The 21186-nt window shown below is 39.4% G+C and overlaps 1 protein-coding gene across 1 annotated transcript in view; it reads left to right on the forward strand.

Annotated features, from left to right (window-relative positions):
* LOC126175687 (uncharacterized) overlaps positions 1-18831 on the forward strand; it is a 40439-nt gene extending 21608 nt beyond the window's left edge. The window contains exons 2-3 of the mRNA XM_049922620.1: positions 10997-11118; positions 18729-18831. Coding sequence (XP_049778577.1) covers positions 10997-11118; positions 18729-18791 — 185 coding nt within the window. The 3' untranslated portion in view covers positions 18792-18831. The remainder of the gene's footprint in view (positions 1-10996; positions 11119-18728) is intronic.
* The last annotated feature ends 2355 nt before the right edge of the window (positions 18832-21186 follow it).

Raw genomic sequence — 21186 nt, forward strand, 5'->3', positions numbered from 1 at the left:
TATTGCGTTCATATCCAAAACTCTAACACAGGCACAATACAACTACAGCCAAATAGAAAAGGAGGCTGTGGTTGCTGTGTTCGCACTCAAGAATTCCATGATTATGGCTGATGCTTCATGTTATTGACTGAACATAAACCACTTTTACCATTATTGAAAGCAGACTCCAATATTCCTACCACACTGGCGTGTTTCGTCCGGAGATGGGCATTGTATTTCTTTGCTGCTCGTACGACATCAGATATCACTCAACAGCTCAGCATGCCACAACTGACATTCTCTATACATTGCCAATTGGACATGACACACATTTTGATTTGAAACCAAAGGTCTCTTGCCTGATGGACACAGAAGCTGAAGAAGGTGTAGCCACCCTTACTTAAGGTGCAAAGTTCGTTCCCGTCACTCACCGGAGGACCCAATTATCCCAGAAATACTTCATTTGGTACACCGAGGATGAGTAACAGATGGGAAAGAGTTGGCTCATCCAGAAGTCCAAGCATTCTGGCACAGGTGCCACAAGTTCTCTACCATCATTAGAGCCCTCGTGTTGCAAGGAGAAAACGGTCGCACCTGCACTGTGATTCAATCTGCCTTGTGACATGGTATACCATCTCCCAACATCAGGGCCACTGGGGAATTGTGCTCATGAAGAGGCTGGCCCCTCAACATGAGTATTGGTGACAGATTGATGTAGATATTGCCAACATGGTGGTGGCATGTGAGACCTGCCAAAGCAAACAGGCAACACACACTCACAGGTAATCCCCTTGGCTAGGTGCTTCGTGCCCCAATCTCGACTCCATTTAGACTTTGCAGGTCTTCCTTGGCTATTTTTGGTTGTTGTGGTTGGCAAAGTAACCAGATTCCACTACTTCAACATCCTCAGCAAATGCTCTCCAGGCTCTGTATGGATCTTCTCCACAGAAGGACTCCCAGAAACCATGGCTACTGTCAAAGGGCATCAGTTCACATCTTCTGAATTTACTACTTTTTGTGCTTCTGATGACATTGCCGTAGTGTGCAAAGTGCCTTTCATTCTGCATCCACTGGATTAGCAGAACATTTTGTATGCCCATTCAAGTCACAGTTATTAAAGCTGCATCCCCTTCATGATTTAGATGAAGTCCTCACTTTGTTTTTTGCACTGTATTGCGCCACACATCAGGACGACATCAGCCCCATCAAAAAGCTCCATGGATGATAGGACCGGTCCAAACTCTCCATCCGTCAATGTACAGGACCTCTGTTTCCCCATTCGTGGTCTCGATGCCAACTTTATTCTGTCAAAGATGATGTACGGGCATTGGTTTTTTCCAAAAATCCCGACCAGTGGGGCCCTGGCAGTCGTCACCAATTTATTAGGACAGAACATGATAGAAATATGACTAAACAATGGCTCCATTTGTCACAAGCATCTCAACCAGGTGTGCTCACAGAAGACACCTCCTAGCATTGGATTGTTAGGCTCTTTGGTCCCAGAGTTGGACAACAGCATTGCTCAGACAATAATGCCCGTGTTGCCATGTGTCATGGCTTAAGGTATGTGTGTATGTGCAGTATGCAAAGTTTGCCCTCACCTAGTTTATAAGGTAGTTTGTCACTGTCGCCACCAGAAATCCATTGTATCGCAGAATGGACCAACCCTAGACTGGAAATATTTTTACGAAGTGACTTACCAGTAACAGACAGTGTTTCATTTGCATTGAAAGATTAAGGATTTGTATACCATTTCTCTGAGATAACAGAAGAGGAAGGAAATTAAAAACTTTACAATGATTCATTCATTGTTGTTGTTGTGGTCTTCAGTCCTGAGACTGGTTTGATGCAGCTCTCCATGCTACTCTATCCCGTGCAAGCTTCTTCATCTCCCAGTACCTACTGCAACCTACATCCTTCAGAATCTGCTTAGTGTATTCATCTCTTGGTCTCCCCCTACGATTTTTACCCTCCACGCTGACCTCCAATACTAAATTGGTGATCCCTTGATGCCTCAGAACATGTCCTACCAACCGATCCCTTCTTCTGGTCAAGTTGTGCCACAAACTTCTCTTCTCCCCAATCCTATTCAATACTTCCTCATTAGTTATGTGATCTACCCATCTAATCTTCAGCATTCTTCTGTAGCACCACATTTCGAAAGCTTCTATTCTCTTCTTGTCCAAACTATTTACCGTCCATGTTTCACTTCCATACATGGCTACACTCCATACAAATACTTTCAGAAATGACTTCCTGACACTTAAATCTATACTCGATGTTAACAAATTTCTCTTCTTCAGAAACGCTTTCCTTGCCATTGCCAGTCTACATTTTATATCCTCTCTACTTCGATCATCATCAGTTATTTTGCTCCCCAAATAGCAAAACTCCTTTACTACTTTAAGTGTCTCATTTCCTAATCTAATTCCCTCAGCATCACCCGACTTAATTCCACTACATTCCATTATCCTCATTTTGCTCTTGTTGATGTTCATCTTATATCCTCCCTTCAAGATACCATCCATTCCATTCAACTGCTCTTCCAAGTCCTTTGCTGTCTCTGACAGAATTACAATGTCATCGGCAAACCTCAAAGCTTTTATTTCTTCTCCATGGATTTTAATACCTACTCCAAAATTTTCTTTCGTTTCCTTTACTGCTTGCTCAATATACAGATTGAATAACATCGGGGAGAGGCTACAACCCTGTCTTACTCCCTTCCCCACCGCCACTTCCTTTTCATGTCCCTCGACTCTTATAACAGCCATCTGGTTTCTGTACAAATTGTAAATAGCCTTTCGCTCCCTGTATTTTACCCCTGCCACCTTTAGAATTTTAAAGAGAGTATTCCAGTCAACATTGTCAAAAGCTTTCTCTAAGTCTACAAATGCTAGAAACGTAGGTTTGCCTTTCCTTAATCTTTCTTCTAAGATAAGTCGTAAGGTCAGTATTGCCTCACGTGTTCCAGTATTTCTACGGAATCCAAACTGATCTTCCCCGAGGTTGGCTTCTACTAGTTTTTCCATTCGTCTGTAAAGAATTCGTGTTAGTATTTTGCAGCTGTGGCTTATTAAACTGATTGTTCAGTAATTTTCACATCTGTCAACACCTGCTTTCTTTGGGATTGGAATCATTATATTCTTCTTGAAGTCTGAGGGTATTTCACCTGTCTCATACATCTTGCTGACCAGATGGTAGAGTTTTGTCAGGACTGGCTCTCCCGAGGCCGTCAGTAGTTCCAATGGAATGTTGTCTACTCCGGGGGCCTTGTTTCGACTCAGGTCTTTCAGTGCTCTGTCAAACTCTTCATGCAGTATCGTATCTCCCATTTCATCTTCATCAACATCCTCTTCCATTTCCATAATATTGTCCTCAAGTACATCGCCCTTGTATAGACCCTCTATATACTCCTTCCACCTTTCTGCTTTCCCTTCTTTGCTTAGAACTGGGTTTCCATCTGAGCTCTTGATGTTCATACAAGTGGTTCTCTTATCTCCAAAGGTCTCTTTAATTTTCCTGTAGGCAGTATCTATCTTACCCCTAGTGAGATAAGCCTCTACATCCTTACATTTGTCCTCTAGCCATCCCTGCTTAGCCATTTTGCACTTCTTGTCGATCTCATTTTTGAGATGTTTGTATTCCTTTTTGCCTGCTTCATTTACTGCATTTTTATATTTTCTCCTTTCATCAATTAAATTCAATATTTCTTCTGTTACCCAAGGATTTCTACTAGCCCTCGTCTTTTTACCTACTTGATCCTCTGCTGCCTTCACTACTTCATCCCTCAAAGCTACCCATTCCTCTTCTACTGTATTTCTTTCCCCCATTCCTGTCAATTGTTCCCTTATGCTCTCCCTGAAACTCTGTACAACCTCTGGTTCTTTCAGTTTATCCAGGTCCCATTTCCTTAAATTCCCACCTTTTTGCAGTTTCTTCAGTGTTAATCTACAGTTCATAACCAATAGATTGTCGTCAGAGTCCACATCTGCCCCTGGAAATGTCTTACAATTTAAAACCTGGTTCCTAAATCTCTGTCTTACCATTATATAATCTATCTGATACCTTTTAGTATCTCCAGGGTTCTTCCATGTATACAACCTTCTATCATGATTCTTAAACCAAGTGTTAGCTATGATTAAGTTGTGCTCTGTGCAGAATTCTACCAGGCGGCTTCCTCTTTCATTTCTTAGCCCCAATCCATATTCACCTACTACGTTTCCTTCTCTCCCTTTTCCTACACTCGCATTCCAGTCACTCATGACTATTAAATTTTCGTCTCCCTTCACAATCTGAATAATTTCTTTTATTTCATCATACATTTCTTCAATTTCTTCGTCATCTGCAGAGCTAGTTGGCATATAAACTTGTACTACTGTAGTAGGTGTGGGCTTCGTATCTATCTTGGCCACAATAATGCGTTCACTATGCTGTTTGTAGTAGCTTACCTGTATTCCTATTTTCCTATTCATTATTAAACCTACTCCTGCATTACCCCTATTTGACTTTGTGTTTATAACCCTGTAGTCACCTGACCAGAAGTCTTGTTCCTCCTGCCACCGAACTTCACTAATTCCCACTATATCTAACTTTAATCTATCCATTTCCCTTTTTAAATTTTCTAACCTACCTGCCCGATTAAGGGATCTGACATTCCACGCTCCGATCCGTAGAACGCCAGTTTTCTTTCTCCTGATAACGACATCCTCTTGAGTAGTCCCCGCCTGGAGATCCGAATGGGGGACTATTTTACCTCCGGAATATTTTACACAAGAGGACGCCATCATCATTTAATCATACAGTAAAGCTGCATGCCCTCGGGAAAAATTACGGCCGTAGTTTCCCCTTGCTTTCAGCCGTTCGCAGTACCAGCACAGCAAGGCCGTTTTGGTTATTGTTACAAGGCCAGATCAGTCAATCATCCAGACTGTTGCCCTTGCAACTACTGAAGAGGCTGCTGCCCCTCTTGAGGAACCACACGTTTTTCTGGCCTCTCAACATATACCCCTCCGTTGTGGTTGTACCTACGGTACGGCTATCTGTATCGCTGAGGCACGCAAGCCTCCCCACCAGCGGCAAGGTCCATGGTTCATGGGGGGGGGGGGGGATTCATTCATAGTATACAATAAAAATAGAAAACAGCTGTCTGTGTTTAAATAATATGACTTTATCTGCTTGTAGCCCTTGAAAAGGGCAAATTAACACGAAAAAAAAAGTTCTGCAACCTCATTTTTCAGCCTTTAGCACTGACTATTAACAATGCCCCGTGCACGATCCTCAGTTACATAATTTTTGAGGAGGGTTTCAAAAATTAGAATCAATATGAGAATACTAGTGATTTTTTGTAGCATTCAAACACTTACCACTATTTGAGGAAAAAACTGAATGACAGACAGACTAAGTTTTCTTTTATTTGCTTATTTAATTTAATATTTTGATCATGTGTACCTTGAAACTGAGAGACTAAAAGTTTTCAAACTTTCTTTGATTTCAGTATTTATTACAGGAAATTACAGGAAAAAACCCCAAAAATAGGTTATTTCAGAAACAGGTTATTTTGAGCACCTTTAACAGTCAGGTTAAACTGGTGTGGAAAAATATAACTGAAAACTGGTTGTTTCAGCAATTACCACTATTGCTAGGAGTTGCATCACAATGGGTACATGTGTAGCACTGACTATCAGTACCAATTGCACAACTGTTTCCAGCATCTAAGTTTGCCAGAATGCCTTCTTGTGCCCCTAGCTAAGCCGGGGCTTGTTCTGCTAACACAAAGGAGTGGTGACATTGTTTGTTTTAGATTAGCCAAGTCCAAACCTCTGAACATCTGACAGATTAGTCCTCAACATGAGTAAGATTGGATTTTTAGTCCTTGGTTCACAAAAACGGGCTAGAAGGGGGCAAGGGTGAGGGGAGCACCCACTTCTGTGGAGTAAGGGGTACTATTGCCGGTGAGGATTGGTTGAAATCATTGTCACTGAAGTGTACCGGTGAGCCTGCAATGGTGCAGCAAACCCTGCAGCTCGGAAGTGTCCATGGTCTTGATGGGTGGTCTACACTCTGCTCCCCTCTCCCACCTACCCACCCACCCACGCACCCACCCACACAGGCTGTTGTACATGTCAGCTGGAGGGAAGATGCAAGCATAGGATTTTGTGGCCATTGTCAGAGTCAGAAAATTCTTCTGGGTGTGTGACTACATTGTCAGTGTGTAAAACTTCTGGCGTTTAGGCCATTATTGCAGATGGACTTCCTCCAGGTGTTTTTGCAAACTGCTGAATGAGAAAATTTTTGGTTGTTGTATACTGGTGGATGCGGCTGTTATCAAACACTGATAGGCTATTGACAATGAGGGGGGGAGGGGTGCTGGACATCCTTTATTGGTGTTTTCATTACTTATTTTCATTGGTGGAATGAGATGTTCTTGGTTGGTGTTTGCTTTATTGCTTGCCACAGATGGCTACGGTAAATGGAAAACAGGCGGTAGTTGCAACTTAGCACTGTTTACTTGCTGCCAGGTGCTGGATGAAGCATAGCAGTACTCCATGTACCTGTGGCTGCTGTGGTCTCCCGCATGTCTGTGTGTGTGAGCTGCTTTTCCATAACACTGTTACTGGTTGGCAGCGTAGACACCGGAAGTCAGTACCCATCCTATCTATTCTTGTTGGTAGGTCAATTTGATATTTCTATTGCCTCTATAATCTCCAAGAATAAACCTGAGGTTTTCTTGATTGGAGTCAGTGGTTATGGCATGAGGATGATAGCTAAAACTATGGCAGCAAAGGATGAATATGTTCAGGTTCCTCTACTGATCAGGTATCATGCCAATTGTTCAAAACAGTAACAGAATAAAAGATGTTCTTGGCTAAACAACAGGTGCAGTTGACAAGTTACCTGCTGCTGGAATTTACAAAATTGTTTGCAAGTGTGGATTAGTGTATGACGAGACGGGGCAACCTATCAGCGCACAGGTATATGAACATGAAAGACATACTGGACTTAGACAGCACCCCAAGTAAGTGGTGGAAATACACCAGGATAAGTGTGGCAAACAGATAGTATTTCGTGAAGCCTGTGTACTGGTGAAACAGATTTCCAAATAGGATTTTATCTGTTGAGACTACAAGTCAGAAATGAAATGTCGGTATAGGGAGGCAGAAGTGCTAATCACTGTGTACATAATAGAGGATAGTATGAATCAGCACATGCAGTTTCCTGCACTTATACCCAGAAAACATGATGTGCATCCAGTGGTATTTATAAAGTCTTTCCAAATTGTATTACCACAAATGTAGACCAAAAATCAGAAGATTAGGTTTATCAGTGGTTACATACAAGGTGATTCACCACTGTGGGCAACATAAGTTGCCAACACATGCTAGAAACATCAACATCCAAAGAGAAGTTGCACAAGGAGGTTTTGTATCTGGAGTTATAAAATGTAAGATAAGAAATTTCAAAAAGTACCCAAACGAAGTGAAGTAGTGAGAGCAGAACATGCTACAAGTAGACATTTTTAGGATTCTGAAGGGAAAGCTTCCATTCTACATAAGAGAAAAATTATTAACAGCACCAGACTGCAATGTAGAGGAATTTTTGATGGTATTTGATAGCACTGACATGTTGGAGGCAGATCAAAGAGATGCAATAGGACACAATTTTAGAATAAGGAATGGCAGAAGAAACTATGAAAACAACTGAATCCTTAACAACTCCCCCCCATGCCATGCACCAGGATTTCTTATGCCAGTTCAAGATGCCGCACCTCAATTCTTTAGACAATGGATGTTGTCCAGCCTGAGGGGCAATGCAAGAACACAGAGAGAGCTAGTTAAGGAGAGGCTTTATGTAATAGCATCCTTCTGCAGAAGTGATTTGTTATCCCCTCCTCCACTGTACATACTTGAAGCAAACCTTGATGAAAAATTGTGCGCACAGCACTGTCCAAGGCCAGTACTGAGCGTGCCACAGAGGATGACCAGAATGGACTTTTCCTGCCAGGGCATGAGAACAGAAGTCAAAGTCAACCCATTTTGAAGGGTTACACCCACTCAATCACTCTGCAGCACAGAGCAGTGGTATCTGGAGCTCCACAGACCGTGTGGGTGGCAACCATTGTTGCAGATTTACCTGACATTGCAGCAGAGAGGGGCATGCTAACAGTGGGTCGCCCAACGATGACACTGGACTTGGGTGTGGCACGATGTTGTCTCTTCAGGTGAGTCCTGTTTCTGTGCACAGCATCATATGGACATATCCACCTGTGGAACTTCCAAGAAGGATGAGTTATGCTCAATTGCATTCATTGTCATTATGCAGGACCGGCACCTGGTGCGATTGATGAGGGGATTCATTGAGTATACAACATGAACACATCTGGTTTTCATATCTGATAACTTGCACAACAGCCCTTACATTTCTGATGTTTTAAGGTCAGTGCATGTGTCCTGTCTTCAGGGACTCCATTTCATTATCTTTGAACAAGGTAATGCAAGACCGCATGTTGTCTGTGCTGTCATGTTCTCCAGATCTTACCCATTGAAAACATCTAGTTATAAGTTATAGAGAAACTGGAACTCCACCATTTTCCCCTTTGTTTGAAGAACTCTGAAATAGAGCTGAAGCAGTGTCGAATGATGTAACTGTATCTGTCATCCAAGCTTAGTTCTACTTGAAACTTCCTGGCAGATTAAAACTGTGTGCCCGACTGAGACTCGAACTCGGGACCTTTGCCTTTCGCGGGCAAGTGCTCTACCATCTGAGCTACTGAAGCACGACTCACGCCCAGTCCTCACAGCTTTACTTCTGCCAGTATCTCGTCTCCTACCTTCCAAACTTTACAGAAGCTCTCCTGCGAACCTTGCAGAACTAGCACTCCTGAAAGTGCTACTTGTTTCCCAGCTATGTTAGAGCCATTGTTGCTGTCAGAGGTGGCAGGTCTGTGTACTAAATTCCACACCCCCTATATCTCCAGAATTTTTACAAATGTTATGTTTTCTTTCTACAATACTGTGTGTGCACAAGAGGAAAAATTCTGTTTTATAAAAAGATAATAACTATTTATCAAACATGACTGTTTCAAGTATGAAAAGGTTTTTCAGAGGCCACTACTCATCACAGAATTTGTTGATTATTTAAATTATTTAATGAAGTACATAAACCTCATCTTCAGATTTCAGTAGTAATACAAAAACATTTAACAAAAATATACACACTATCAATATGGCTTTAAATTGTTTTATACTAACAAGCAAAGTTGTTAAAAGTATTCTGAGCATACAGAAACATTAAACTGAAAATATAGAACACTTTTAGTATCTATGTGCACTTTTGTTAAATGTTTTTGCATTGCCATTGTAGCCTGAAGATGAAATTTATACTTCCTTTGTCAGAAAACTTCCATGACAGGTATTTTTTTTTAATTTATTTCTGAGTTTGCAATACTAAAAAGGAAGAAATGTTGCTTTTATGCTACCTTAAAATGACCTTGGTCATGTTTCTGTGCAAACCCACTAGGTGGCAGGGCTGTGCTTAGCAATGCACTGTTTGGTTTCTTGAGTTACGGTGACACAATGGATGCTGATTGTAAGCAAAGAGGGAATATTAAGTTCTGCATTAAGCTCAGAAAAATCCCTAGTGAAATGTGAACAGTGATTAAGCAAGCATATGCAGATGAGACACTTTCAAGGAGTGGTGTTTTAAAGTGGCACACAAGTTTTTTGTGAAGACAGAGATTCAGTGCAAGATTATTCCAGAGCTGGTTGCCCGTCTACAGCACATTCTGATGCAAACATAGAGCATGTAAGGGAGTTATTGCAAGATGACTGTCATGCAACTGTGCATGCAATATCAGAAGAACTAAATTTGAATCATGATATGAGTCATAAAATTTTACGCAAAGATTTAGGGAAACGGAAACTTAATGCAAAACTTGTCCCTCGCACACTAACAGATGAACGAAAAGAGGAAAGATGAAGAATTTCTGCTGAACTACTGGATAGAGCAGATGTGATCCCACATTTCTGTCAGAGATTATTGCTCAGGATGGAAGTTGCTGCTACCAGTATGACCCTCATGCGAAGCGTCAAAGTGCTCAATGGAGGAATCTTGGATCACCAGCAACCTTCGAGAACAAAGGCAATGTTTATAGCATTCTTTGATAGTAAAGGATTAGTTCTCCATGAGTATATTCCTCCAGGTCAAGCAGTGAACCAAACTCTTTACATCAAAGTCTTGAAATGTTTGCGACAAGCAGTTCAGTGACACCACCCAGTTATGTTGCATTCTCAGGACTGGCTCTTACTGCATTACAATGCAATACCCCCTACTGCTTTATCTATTACTGAGTGTCTGGCCAGACATTCTGTTTTTACCATCCCAAATCTGCCATATTTGCCCGACCCCTCACCTTTTGATTCTTTCATGTTACTGCGAGTGAAAAGGCTTCTGAAAGGAAAGCTTCATCAAGATATCGCTGACATCCAACAGGCTGTGACAAATGAGCCTACAAGCACTCCATTTCAAAATTTCCCTGCTTGCTTCCAAGACCTCCAGAAACATTGGCAACTGTGTAGTTCGATAGGAGCTGGGATCATTACTTGGTAAGTGCAATTTTCTATTTTTTTTTTTAAGGAAAAACGTCCTGGAACTTTTCTGACAAAGGAAGTATTTTGAAATATGTGGCTTCATTAAATAAGTTAAGTAGTCAATACATCTAGTGACTGGTAGTTGTCTATCAAAAACCTTTTTGTAAGATTTTGTTATTTTCAATCTTTCCTGATGCAGAAATTGTGATACCCAGCAGCATATATGAATAAATGCAACCATACTAATGTAGTTTACTTCCCCTTTACATGTTCATTGACTGGATTCTTCTGCACCACACCTTCCCTTTTTACTGCCTCTCACTTTCTCCTCCTGCTCCTCTTCCTCCTCAACCCATCGTCCCCGTCCCATGGATAAAGTGTTGTTAATTTATCTTAGTGTAATATAGTAATATGAATAACTGGTTTAACAGAGCTAGAAATGATGGCAAAGGAACGAAAGGATAAACTCGGGGAGGTACGTGAATATCAGAAAGAGATGGAATTGAAACAGAGACAGGAGGATGCTACAACAGATACTTTAAAGCATGAAATGGTGAGTTTTTAATTTGATTTGTACCGCATATAAAACAATTTTACTTCCTATTCTTATACTGATAATGGGTCATTTCAAGACAGTATGGTGAGCTCTGTAGTTCTAATTGAATTTTAATTTAATTTGAACTTGTAAGCCATTTATATGATTGTGAATCTTAAATGCTTTTAGTACCATGCCTATTTATTTATAATTTCAAGGTAACATGGTGTATCTGTACTTTACTGTATAGAGTTATGATTACTTGCACTGCACATACATGTGCAAATGTTACTTAACATTTTATTAAGAGATAAACACAAATGGAACATTTAAATACATAATTCAGTGGCACATTTGTAGTTTTTTCCAAAAGAAAACAAAATGAAAAATAGACTTTCCTAGGACTAAATGACACTAATAATGAAACAGACTATGTTTGATTCAGTGACAGAGAAATTGTACAGGATTTGTTAGATGTGAACCTCTTTAGAATTTCAAGTGATCATAGATTTGTCATATGCAGAGTAAAAATAGATTCAAAGCTAGAAAGAAACTGACTCATCAGATTGTGGTCTTCAGTCCAAAGATTGGTTTCATGCAGCTCTGCACACTATAGCCTGTACAAAATTACTTCAGGATGCACCGCTATGATGGTGAGGCCCATGCTCAAGGCACAGCATGCAATCCACTAAACCCACAAGATCTGTAGCCACAGCAACCACCTGCAGTTGCCAAACATCACCCCCTACCAACACAACACATCCCACTTACTATATACCTTAATTTTAAGCAGTTTGCTGTCCTGTGTGATCTTTCATTGCACACTGGGATTTTGTTTGTGTTTGGGTTTATGCTCACAGGAGTTATTATTTTATTTATTACTGGGTGTTACCTGCTGTTTTGCTCACTTATCAGTAGTTTTGTTGTGATGAGTATTGGTGAGTAAGTAAGCTAGTAATTTTTCAAAATTTCTGTGTTTGTAGTTGTGCAGAGACATATGTATAAAAAGTATATGCAGTCCCGGTATGTGGGTACATAATGAATGTGTTTCTATTATTTTACTGTATATCAAATCTGAAAGCATGCATTGTATTTTCTACTTATATTAAAACAGTGTCTTGATTCATTACATTCATGCAGAAGTATAAATTTTAGGGTTTTCTCTGGCTCGCCTAGTACTGGACGTTAGACTTTTCCTTCAGAGCAACACATACCAACTATTCTTTCAAGTATATTAGAAGCTGTAAGAGATACATGACACCCAATGTCTAAAATGCGGTGGACTTGTGACTGTTCTAATGTCTCTATAGCTCTTAAGGCTGCCTGATGTCCTGCATCCAAGTTCTGGCAGACATGAGATTGCTCTGAGGTTTGTTGAATTAAAGTAACTTTCACAGCTTGAACTCTCTTAGAACAATACACTACATCAGCTGTATGTTTGCTCAAAAAGATACAACTTTTTAAAGTAGCCTTTGGTATTCCTCAGGGTTCAATCTGTTTCTATACCAAATATCATCAGAATAGATTAAAAGGAAAAGTCATTAAAATGTAATGGAGTGAGTTACTTTCGCAATTAATACTACTGGCATTAATACTTAAGTATGGATTAAACATGTTCAGAATTAAATAAGCATTGTATTGATTACTTTGAATCATGTTCAAACAAATTTCAGGCTTGTAACTGGTCATAGTTTTAATTCATTGCACATTATTTCACCTAGGGACCTGCCAGTCATCTTCAGGTGAGCCATGGAAGACTAACAAAGACTTGCTCTGTTCCACCCTATAAAATCTGATGAACTGTGATGGTGGCTACCAGTTGGACAGTGCAAGAAACTTCATCATCCATGATTGTTCTGGTCAGAGACAATGAAGTGTGCCGATGGGCGCAGCAAGCAGTAACACAGATGACATCTGAGCTTTTCGGTTTCACCAGTGAGGGCACTGGGGCCGTGAAGTGTGGTCCATCTGTCAACTTAAATTTTGACGCATGCACAGAATACTTGCAGTGTGCTATGTGGGACAGAACAGAGCAAGTTTTCATTAATCTTTGATGGTTCACCTGAAGATGACTGGCAGGTGCCCAGTTGAAATATCCTACAATCAATGAATTAAACTATGACCGGCTACAAGCCCAAACTTTGTTTGAACATGATTCAATGTAATCAATACAATTCTTATTCAATTCTCAACATGTTTAATCCATACTTAAATATGAACACCAGTATTATTAATTGCAAAAGTGACTCACTCTGATACATTTTCATGACTTAACCATTTAACCTATTCCAATGGTATTTGGTGTGAAAATAGCTTGAACCCTGAGGAATATCATAGGCTGCTTTAGAAAGTTGTATCTTCTGGAGCACTATTAACATTTTTTAATTATGGTATACCTGAGTGGCATGCAGACAGCGCTGGCATGATGGTTGGTGACTCTCAGTGTCTACAGATTATTCTGTGATAGTGCAAATCCAATGTTGTTGTGCATCCAGTTTATGCTGTTGAGTTCCTACACCATCTGGCTTAGCTTTAGAGATTTGGTGGAGATACAGCAATAAAATTGGGTAGTAAGCCAGAGAACTGTGTGTAAAAGTATACTTATAAGCATGCTTTCAGATTCAGCAGAGCTAAATAATAGAAACACATTCACTACGTACCCACACACTGGCACTGCATACATTTTTATACATACTTCTCTACACCACTACATACATAGAAATCTTGTAAAATTACTAGCATGCTTATTTACTGCTGTATGAAGACAGATGAGAAAAATGTTTTGCACTTTATTGGCTATTTAAAGACTGAGAAACTTAATGGTGACTCACTACTTTCTGTTAACGAGGTAATAGATAGAACTGTTGCAGATTGGCATGGAATGAAGAGTAAGATGGATAAACATCTAAGTTCGACTCATTGAGGTTTTATATTAAGCAAGTAATTTGTCACCCTTAAGGAATCAGGTGTTTTTCAATGCACACACACTTCGTTATTCACAGTTTTGCATGACCTGGGATTTCACTGTGGACGTTTCTGTGGCTGGGAGCTGTTGATGCAGAGGGATGATATAGCTGCTTGGCAATTCCAATTTTTAAGCAGATCCTTGGCACAAATATTAATGAAGTGGTGTGGCTTGTAATTTGGGTCAGTTCTAGTCTTACTGTGAAGCAGGCTGGACAGATGATGCAATGATGCAACTAAAGGAACAGTGACGATACCTTCTGGCAAGGGTGGAGGGGAAGGCATATTCTTCTGCTAATAGGCACGTCACAAGGTTTCCTCATTCTGTCTCTCAGTTTTTATGTCAAAGAAGACTGTAGATAATCATGAAGAAATGAACTGTTTTATGTTTATAAAGTGATTTGTACAATCCGCAGTTCAAAATCTGGAAAAACTATCAAGAATTGTACTTGATAAAGCTCTTGGCATCAAGATCATAATGTCAGTGTAAAGGTATATCCATACAATGCCTCTTTCTTCATTTGCAGTGGCCAACACATGGGAACAAAAGCACATGCACAAAAATGAGTAAAAGGAATGAACGCATGTATGCATGCATGTTCTCTTGTCCACATGTTGCTTCTTTGTGCAAGCAGTCTTCTGTGCATCACTTTCCTTGCTCAGCAATTTCTGTTGCGTTTATTGTGATGAAAGGTGACAAAAAAAGAAAACACGAGACTAACTTGGGTAAAATAATATCTAAATAACAGAAGTACAAGAAATACAAAGAGACGGTGACTTTTGTTTGCAAATTTCAGTAGACGTTCATAGCAAGATATAAGATTTTCTCCTTGGGGAACTACACTGATAAGGCAGGCTATAACATTTCATTAACTGACAACCAGTTCTGCTTTCCAGCTTTTGAATTTTTGTGTCATCTATGCCTTTTATTTTGTTTTATGGTAGTTTATTGATGAGTTCCATCTATCCCATGTTTTCTGTTGTTCATATGATGGGCTCCTCAATTGTTGTGCTACGAAGTTGCCAAAACATGAATGTTCATCTTGTTTTCATATCCACTTTTCATAAATTTGCAGGTTTCTTCTTCTCTGTTTTCTTAGTTCATGAAATTCAGGACTTGTTATTCTTTATAGACTTTTTATCTGATTTATCTGATACATAATGCTCAGGACATCACATCTCAAATTTTTGGTTAAATAATCTATAATATTTAGAAGTGGCATTCTGTATGTCTTCTCTTTGTCTGTAATCATCTATACATTTCAGCATGCTTTCTTTGGAGTCTGCAGACATTAACACAAATTGCATTAAAGCGTAACCTCAACACTACATGACAAACCACATGTGGCTCCCAGCTGCCTGTCATCTGCTGGACAGAGCAAGGTTCTCACCAAAGCCAGGAAGTAATACGCTTTTACACACAACCTCCATTTCCAGGAAGTTGTGCATACATGGTTGCATTGCTGGAAATGTACATGCAATCGTGAAGTTGAACAGAAAAAAATTATTGTGGGGATGCACCTTAAGTGATAATCTCTGAAAGGTAGAGCTCATGGAAATAATATCTCTCCATAAAACACAGTTCCCCATTTATAGAAACAATGAGCTGTCAAATATTGTGTGCACTCCAGACAGACATTGTGCTGTGTGTGGCTCATACCACATTTATTTTGTAGGTGTAGCCCTATTTTGTACTGCTGTGGCAGAGACAGGTGGTGTGCAATGTGCTCAAGGTCCACCTTGCATTTTACATGCTTTTATAATTGATGGATTACATATCCAGTTATTGATCATTCATTTCCCATTTTATATGGCTTTATGATGGGTGGGTTACATATTTAGCTACTTTTACACAATCTGATGATGCCCTGAAAGGGTAAAACACATCATTATTATTAAATAATTTCGTAACCAAAACTGTTTTTATTCTGGAATAATTTGAAGCTGGTTGCTGTAGCATCCTTCCATAAAGGAATGGAATGGAATAATTTTTACTATAATTTTGTATTTGTATAATTGCAAATATTTATGGCTCTTTTAAGCAACAGCCTTGTTATAGGGTTTATTCATTCGTCCGATGTTATTATTTTTGTCATGGATTATTTCACAATCCTTCTATTCTGGTGAACTGAACCTAATTGCATTGCATGAAATGTATTCACAGTTGTGAATGACTGGGACTCAGACATTGATGATGCAAAGAGGAACTGGTTGCCAGCTAGTGAAATGTTATAGTCAGCCTTATCACTGTAGTTTCTCAAACAGAAGTGTTTAAATCTCACTGTACCCTCCCAGTGAAATTTGCAAACAAATGTCACCATCACTCTGTATTTCTTGTGCCCCCATTATTTAGATACTATTTTACCCACAGTTGCCCTGCATTTTCTTTTTCTGTCGCCTTTCATCACAATAAACACAGCACAAATTGCTGAGCAAAGAAATCGCTGCACAGAAGGCTGCATGCACAATGAAGCAACATGTAGCCATGGTAACATGCATGCATACGTGCATTCTTTCTACTCTTTTTGTGCATGTGCTTTTGTTGCCATGTGTCAGCTATTCCACATGAGAAAAGAGGTATTGTGTGGATATACCTTTATATTGAAGCTGCTCAGTCATTTCCATTATGGATAATCCCATACAGGGAAGACATTGTACTTGAAAGTCACTTGTCCAATGTAGGCAGATAAGTATGATGTTGCAATGCCTGTATTTTTCCAAATTAAGATGGAATGTTCCTTCGGACATCCATGCATGTCTGAAGGAAAACTGCATTGTAATTCGGAATAACAGCACCATTGCGATATCATGCTTATCTATCAACACCAGGCAAGTGACTTTCAAGCAAAATGCCTTCTTTGTATGGGAATAAACATAATGGATGCATGAGTACAGGTTGTGGACACATGGTTGACAAGAAATGGAAGTTCCGAGGCAGACCATGAGTCTTGTTTGGAAAGCCAAATTCTAAGGCAACTGCTCACAATAAGCAAGAAATCCGCATTTGAGTCCCTGCCTGGAACAAATTTTCATTGTCATCATTCCATTATACAGGTGATGGTTGTCTGTATCTGCAACTGTGAATATATTTCACATATTTCATAATGGCTGTAATTGCCGCAGTGCCTTTCCTTTTGTACATGCATGCATGTCTGAAGGAACATTGAATCATAATTTGGAATAACACAGGAATAGTAAGATCGTAATTAAAGTGTTCTTGTGATCACAAAAATTTGGATCATAGGAATCACTCCCAATGTGTTTTTTCTAAACAAGTTACTATTTGAAACTTCCTCGCAAATTAAAACTGTGTGCTGGACCGAGACTCGAACTCAGGACCTTTGCCTTTTGCGGGCAAGTGCTCTACCATCTGAGCTATCCAAGCATGACTTACACCTCATCCTCACAGCTTTACTTCTGCCAGTACCTCGTCTCCTACCTTCCAAACTTTGCAGAAGCTCTCCTGCGAATCATGCAGAAGTAGCACTCCTGAAAGAAAGGATATTGCGGAGACATGGCTTAGCCACAGCCCGGGGGATGTTTCCAGAATGAGATTTTCACTCTGCAGTGGAGTGTGCGCTGATATGAAATTTCCTGGCAGATTGAAACTGTGTGCCGGACCAAGACTCGAACTCAGGACCTTTGCCTTTCGCGGGCAAGTGCTCTACCATCTGAGCTATCCAAGCACGACTCACACCCCATCCTCACAGCTTTGAGGACAGGGTGTGCGTCATGCTTGGATAGCTCAGATGGTAGAGCACTTGCCCATGAAAGCAAGGGTCCCGAGTTCGAGTCTCGGTCCGGCACACAGTTTTAATTTGCCAGGAAGTTTCATATCAGTGCACACTCTCAAGTTATTATGTGTTCATATGACACATTAATTCAGTGAGAAGCTCCATGTTACATAGTTTGTGTTATTTTACACTTTTGACAGTAAACCTGTTTAATTTCATTTGTCATCACAAATAACATTGGGCTCATTACCTCCTCTAAAATTACTATAAGTTAATCATTCACTTGCTTTAAATAATGGAAACTGGAACATCAACATTGATATTCACTTCCTTTACTAATTTAAAACCAAATTGTAAACAAGTTTATTACTTTTATGTTCTAATCCTTGTGATATAAATGTTGCAGTTTCATGCTCCTTAAAACAGTCTCTGAAACCAGCTTTGACTAGCTATGTAACACCACCACCAACCCCATTCTGTGGTTCCAATTGTAGAGCCCGCACAGAATACTGTGGCCAGTAGATGTGCAGACAGCAGGGTACACATTGGGAGAGTGGAACGATAGGAACTGCAGGCAGATGCTGTAGGGAAAATGCCAAGTGCTGCAGGGGAAGTGTTGTTCTAAACATAAGCCTAAGCTCACATATTTTTATAAATTTTAAGTGGGCCACCACCATGCCCATACTTGCATGGTGACCATTCAGTAAGATATGTCACCTCTGCATTAGTCAGTATCTAAAACAATTCTGCTGAAAATGCAGCGATTTATTTTTGCCTGGCTTCTTATATGTTATGGAGTATGAGACCTCATCATCATCATCTTATACATTTGTAACTTTCAGAGAAGCATCATGAGTGATGAATTTTGAGTAAAACATTCACATTTCTGTTGTTGCATTGTTAAAATGTGCTTTTTTTGACAAATTACAGCGGAGTTCACACAGTCTCACCTCACTAACATGTTGTGCAGACACAATTGTGAGAGAATACTGAAAAAGTCGTTTATTAACTGAGGAACTGAGGAAAAGTAAGGTCAGTATCTTCTTAAAAAGCACATACTAGGTAAAAAATAAATGTCTAATGTCTTCTCTTACATTGTTCCAAAACCAATAGCATTTCTCATTTCATCAGGTATTGATGGCCCTTAAAAATCACATTCTCTCATCGAAAATGTTTGTAGTTAGTTGAATAAGATGGTAGATAATGAAGTTACACATACTAACCACATGGAAAAATACTCTCCTCTTTGTATGCTGTCATTTGCCAAAATCTCGTTTCGATATCTCAAAGCAGTTGTGAAATTGAGGAAATGTTATGGATATTTCACTTTGGCTTTATTGCTGGTGCAGCATGAGAGTAAATGAGTGTGCTATGTCAGATCAATTTTCTCAAGATTGGTGACACGTAAAGAACTCCAGTGATCTAAAGAAAAATTCAATATGTTAGCTAAATTTCATACACACCAACATGTATTACGTATTGTGCACCAAACATAAAACCATAGCAACCCCTATTTTTCATTTAAAACTTTATGAATTTCATGCATTGTCTTAGTTCCACATAAATTTCATAATAATTATGACCATTAAAGAAATAATGGGCACATAATCAAAAACCTGACATATAAAGCTGCAAGTAAAGCAAAAATGAAATATTTTTGTACCAAGTAGTTTCTGTAAAATAGTTTGAGAAAAATTGCTTGATGTGCACCTTGATTCTATCATCGCTGACCAGTTGAATGGTGGTTATTCATCAGTCCACTGCTCTACCAGCCAAGCTACCAAAAATTTGCGAGGAAGCAGGATAATGATAATTTTTGCTAAGAGTTTAATTTCATCAACTGACGCCATCCTTTGTAATAGTGGGAAAGTGTATCTTGGAGATAAATTAATGTCAGTTTCAAAGTGCAAGCTATTTTTAATATAGTAAGGGAATTCTGGCATCAGTGTGGTAGCATTTTGCCAGTAAAGTGCAACCAGTTTTAAATAACAATAATCAGATAGAAAGGATACACTGCACCAAATTCTTAGGCCTCCACATAGACAGTAGGCTCAACTGGGACCACCATGTCCTCGAGACTGTAAAAAGGCTGTCCTCAGCAATTTTTGCCATTAGGACAATCTCACAATTTGGAGACATAAATGTCACGAAGTCCACATACTTTGCATACTTCCACTCCGTTATGTGTTATGGCATCATCTTCTGGGGCAATTCACCCTCATCTAAAAAAATCTTCCTCATGCAGAAAAAAGTAGCCTGTATAATGTGCAGAGTACTCTCGAAAACCTCCTGCCATACGCTCTTTAAAAAACTTGGAATACTTTCCACAACCTGCCAGTATATTTTTTCCCTAATGAGTTTCTTGGTTGACAATCCTGCCGACTATGAAACCAATGAAAGCTTCCATTATCACAATACAAGAAAGAAGGCTGACCTCCACTTTGAACTTAAAAGTTTAACTCGGGTACAGAAAGGAGTGCATTACTCCAGTGTCAAGATATTTAACTTATTACCAAGCTATATAAAAAGTCTACATAGTAACAGTGCATAATTCAAAAACAATCTAAAGACATATTTAATTGAGAAGACGTTTTACTCACTTGATGAATACTTCAACAGAGAAAAGTAGGCTTTGTATGTATTTATATTTACTGTTGTTTGTTTATGTTCTTTTTGTTCCTATTTGTAACCATATACTTACTGTGACAAATAGGCTTTTGCATAATGTATTATTCCTACAACTTTATTTTAGTTCATTACTATTTTTGCAAGTCTTATGTAATTTATGTCTAGTTCTGCTCTTGTAAACTAATTGATACCATGGTCTGTGAACATATATTACTCAAGTCGTTCTACATCCTAGTGTCATACGCATAACAGGATATATGGAATTTGTAGATAAATAAATAAATACACACCTTCTCATTCTCTGACATACTCAAAAACAATTTTTCAAGTGTTTTTGAGCATGTTGTTGGGCAGTGTGATACTATATATCATTTTTAATCCATTTTCTGAAATGTAAATTCCAAATCAAGACATCCCTGTGGATTAGCTTTATGCCTGTAAGGAGTAGCGAGCTAGGCAGTGACATCACATGAATCACATGACTCGAATGGAGCATTTTAATGGGCTTTCAAATTAAGCGATTTACTGGACTCTCAAATTATTAGAACTTCGTTTTCGTTTTTATAAAAGAATACTGAAATTCAAGAAGGAAAAAAGCACATTACAAGCATAAAATGGCATAATTAACCATTTGAGATGATTTCCAGAAAATGGCCAAAGACCCTTTGGTAGCCAACACAACAGCATGTGTGCCACCAGTCCAAGACAAAGCAATCAGATGTTGCTGAATTGTCAATTTAGCAGACACCACTCCAGCAGT

This window comes from Schistocerca cancellata, chromosome 3 (assembly GCF_023864275.1).
Source record: "Schistocerca cancellata isolate TAMUIC-IGC-003103 chromosome 3, iqSchCanc2.1, whole genome shotgun sequence".
In the NCBI taxonomy this organism is placed as follows: domain Eukaryota; kingdom Metazoa; phylum Arthropoda; class Insecta; order Orthoptera; family Acrididae; genus Schistocerca; species Schistocerca cancellata.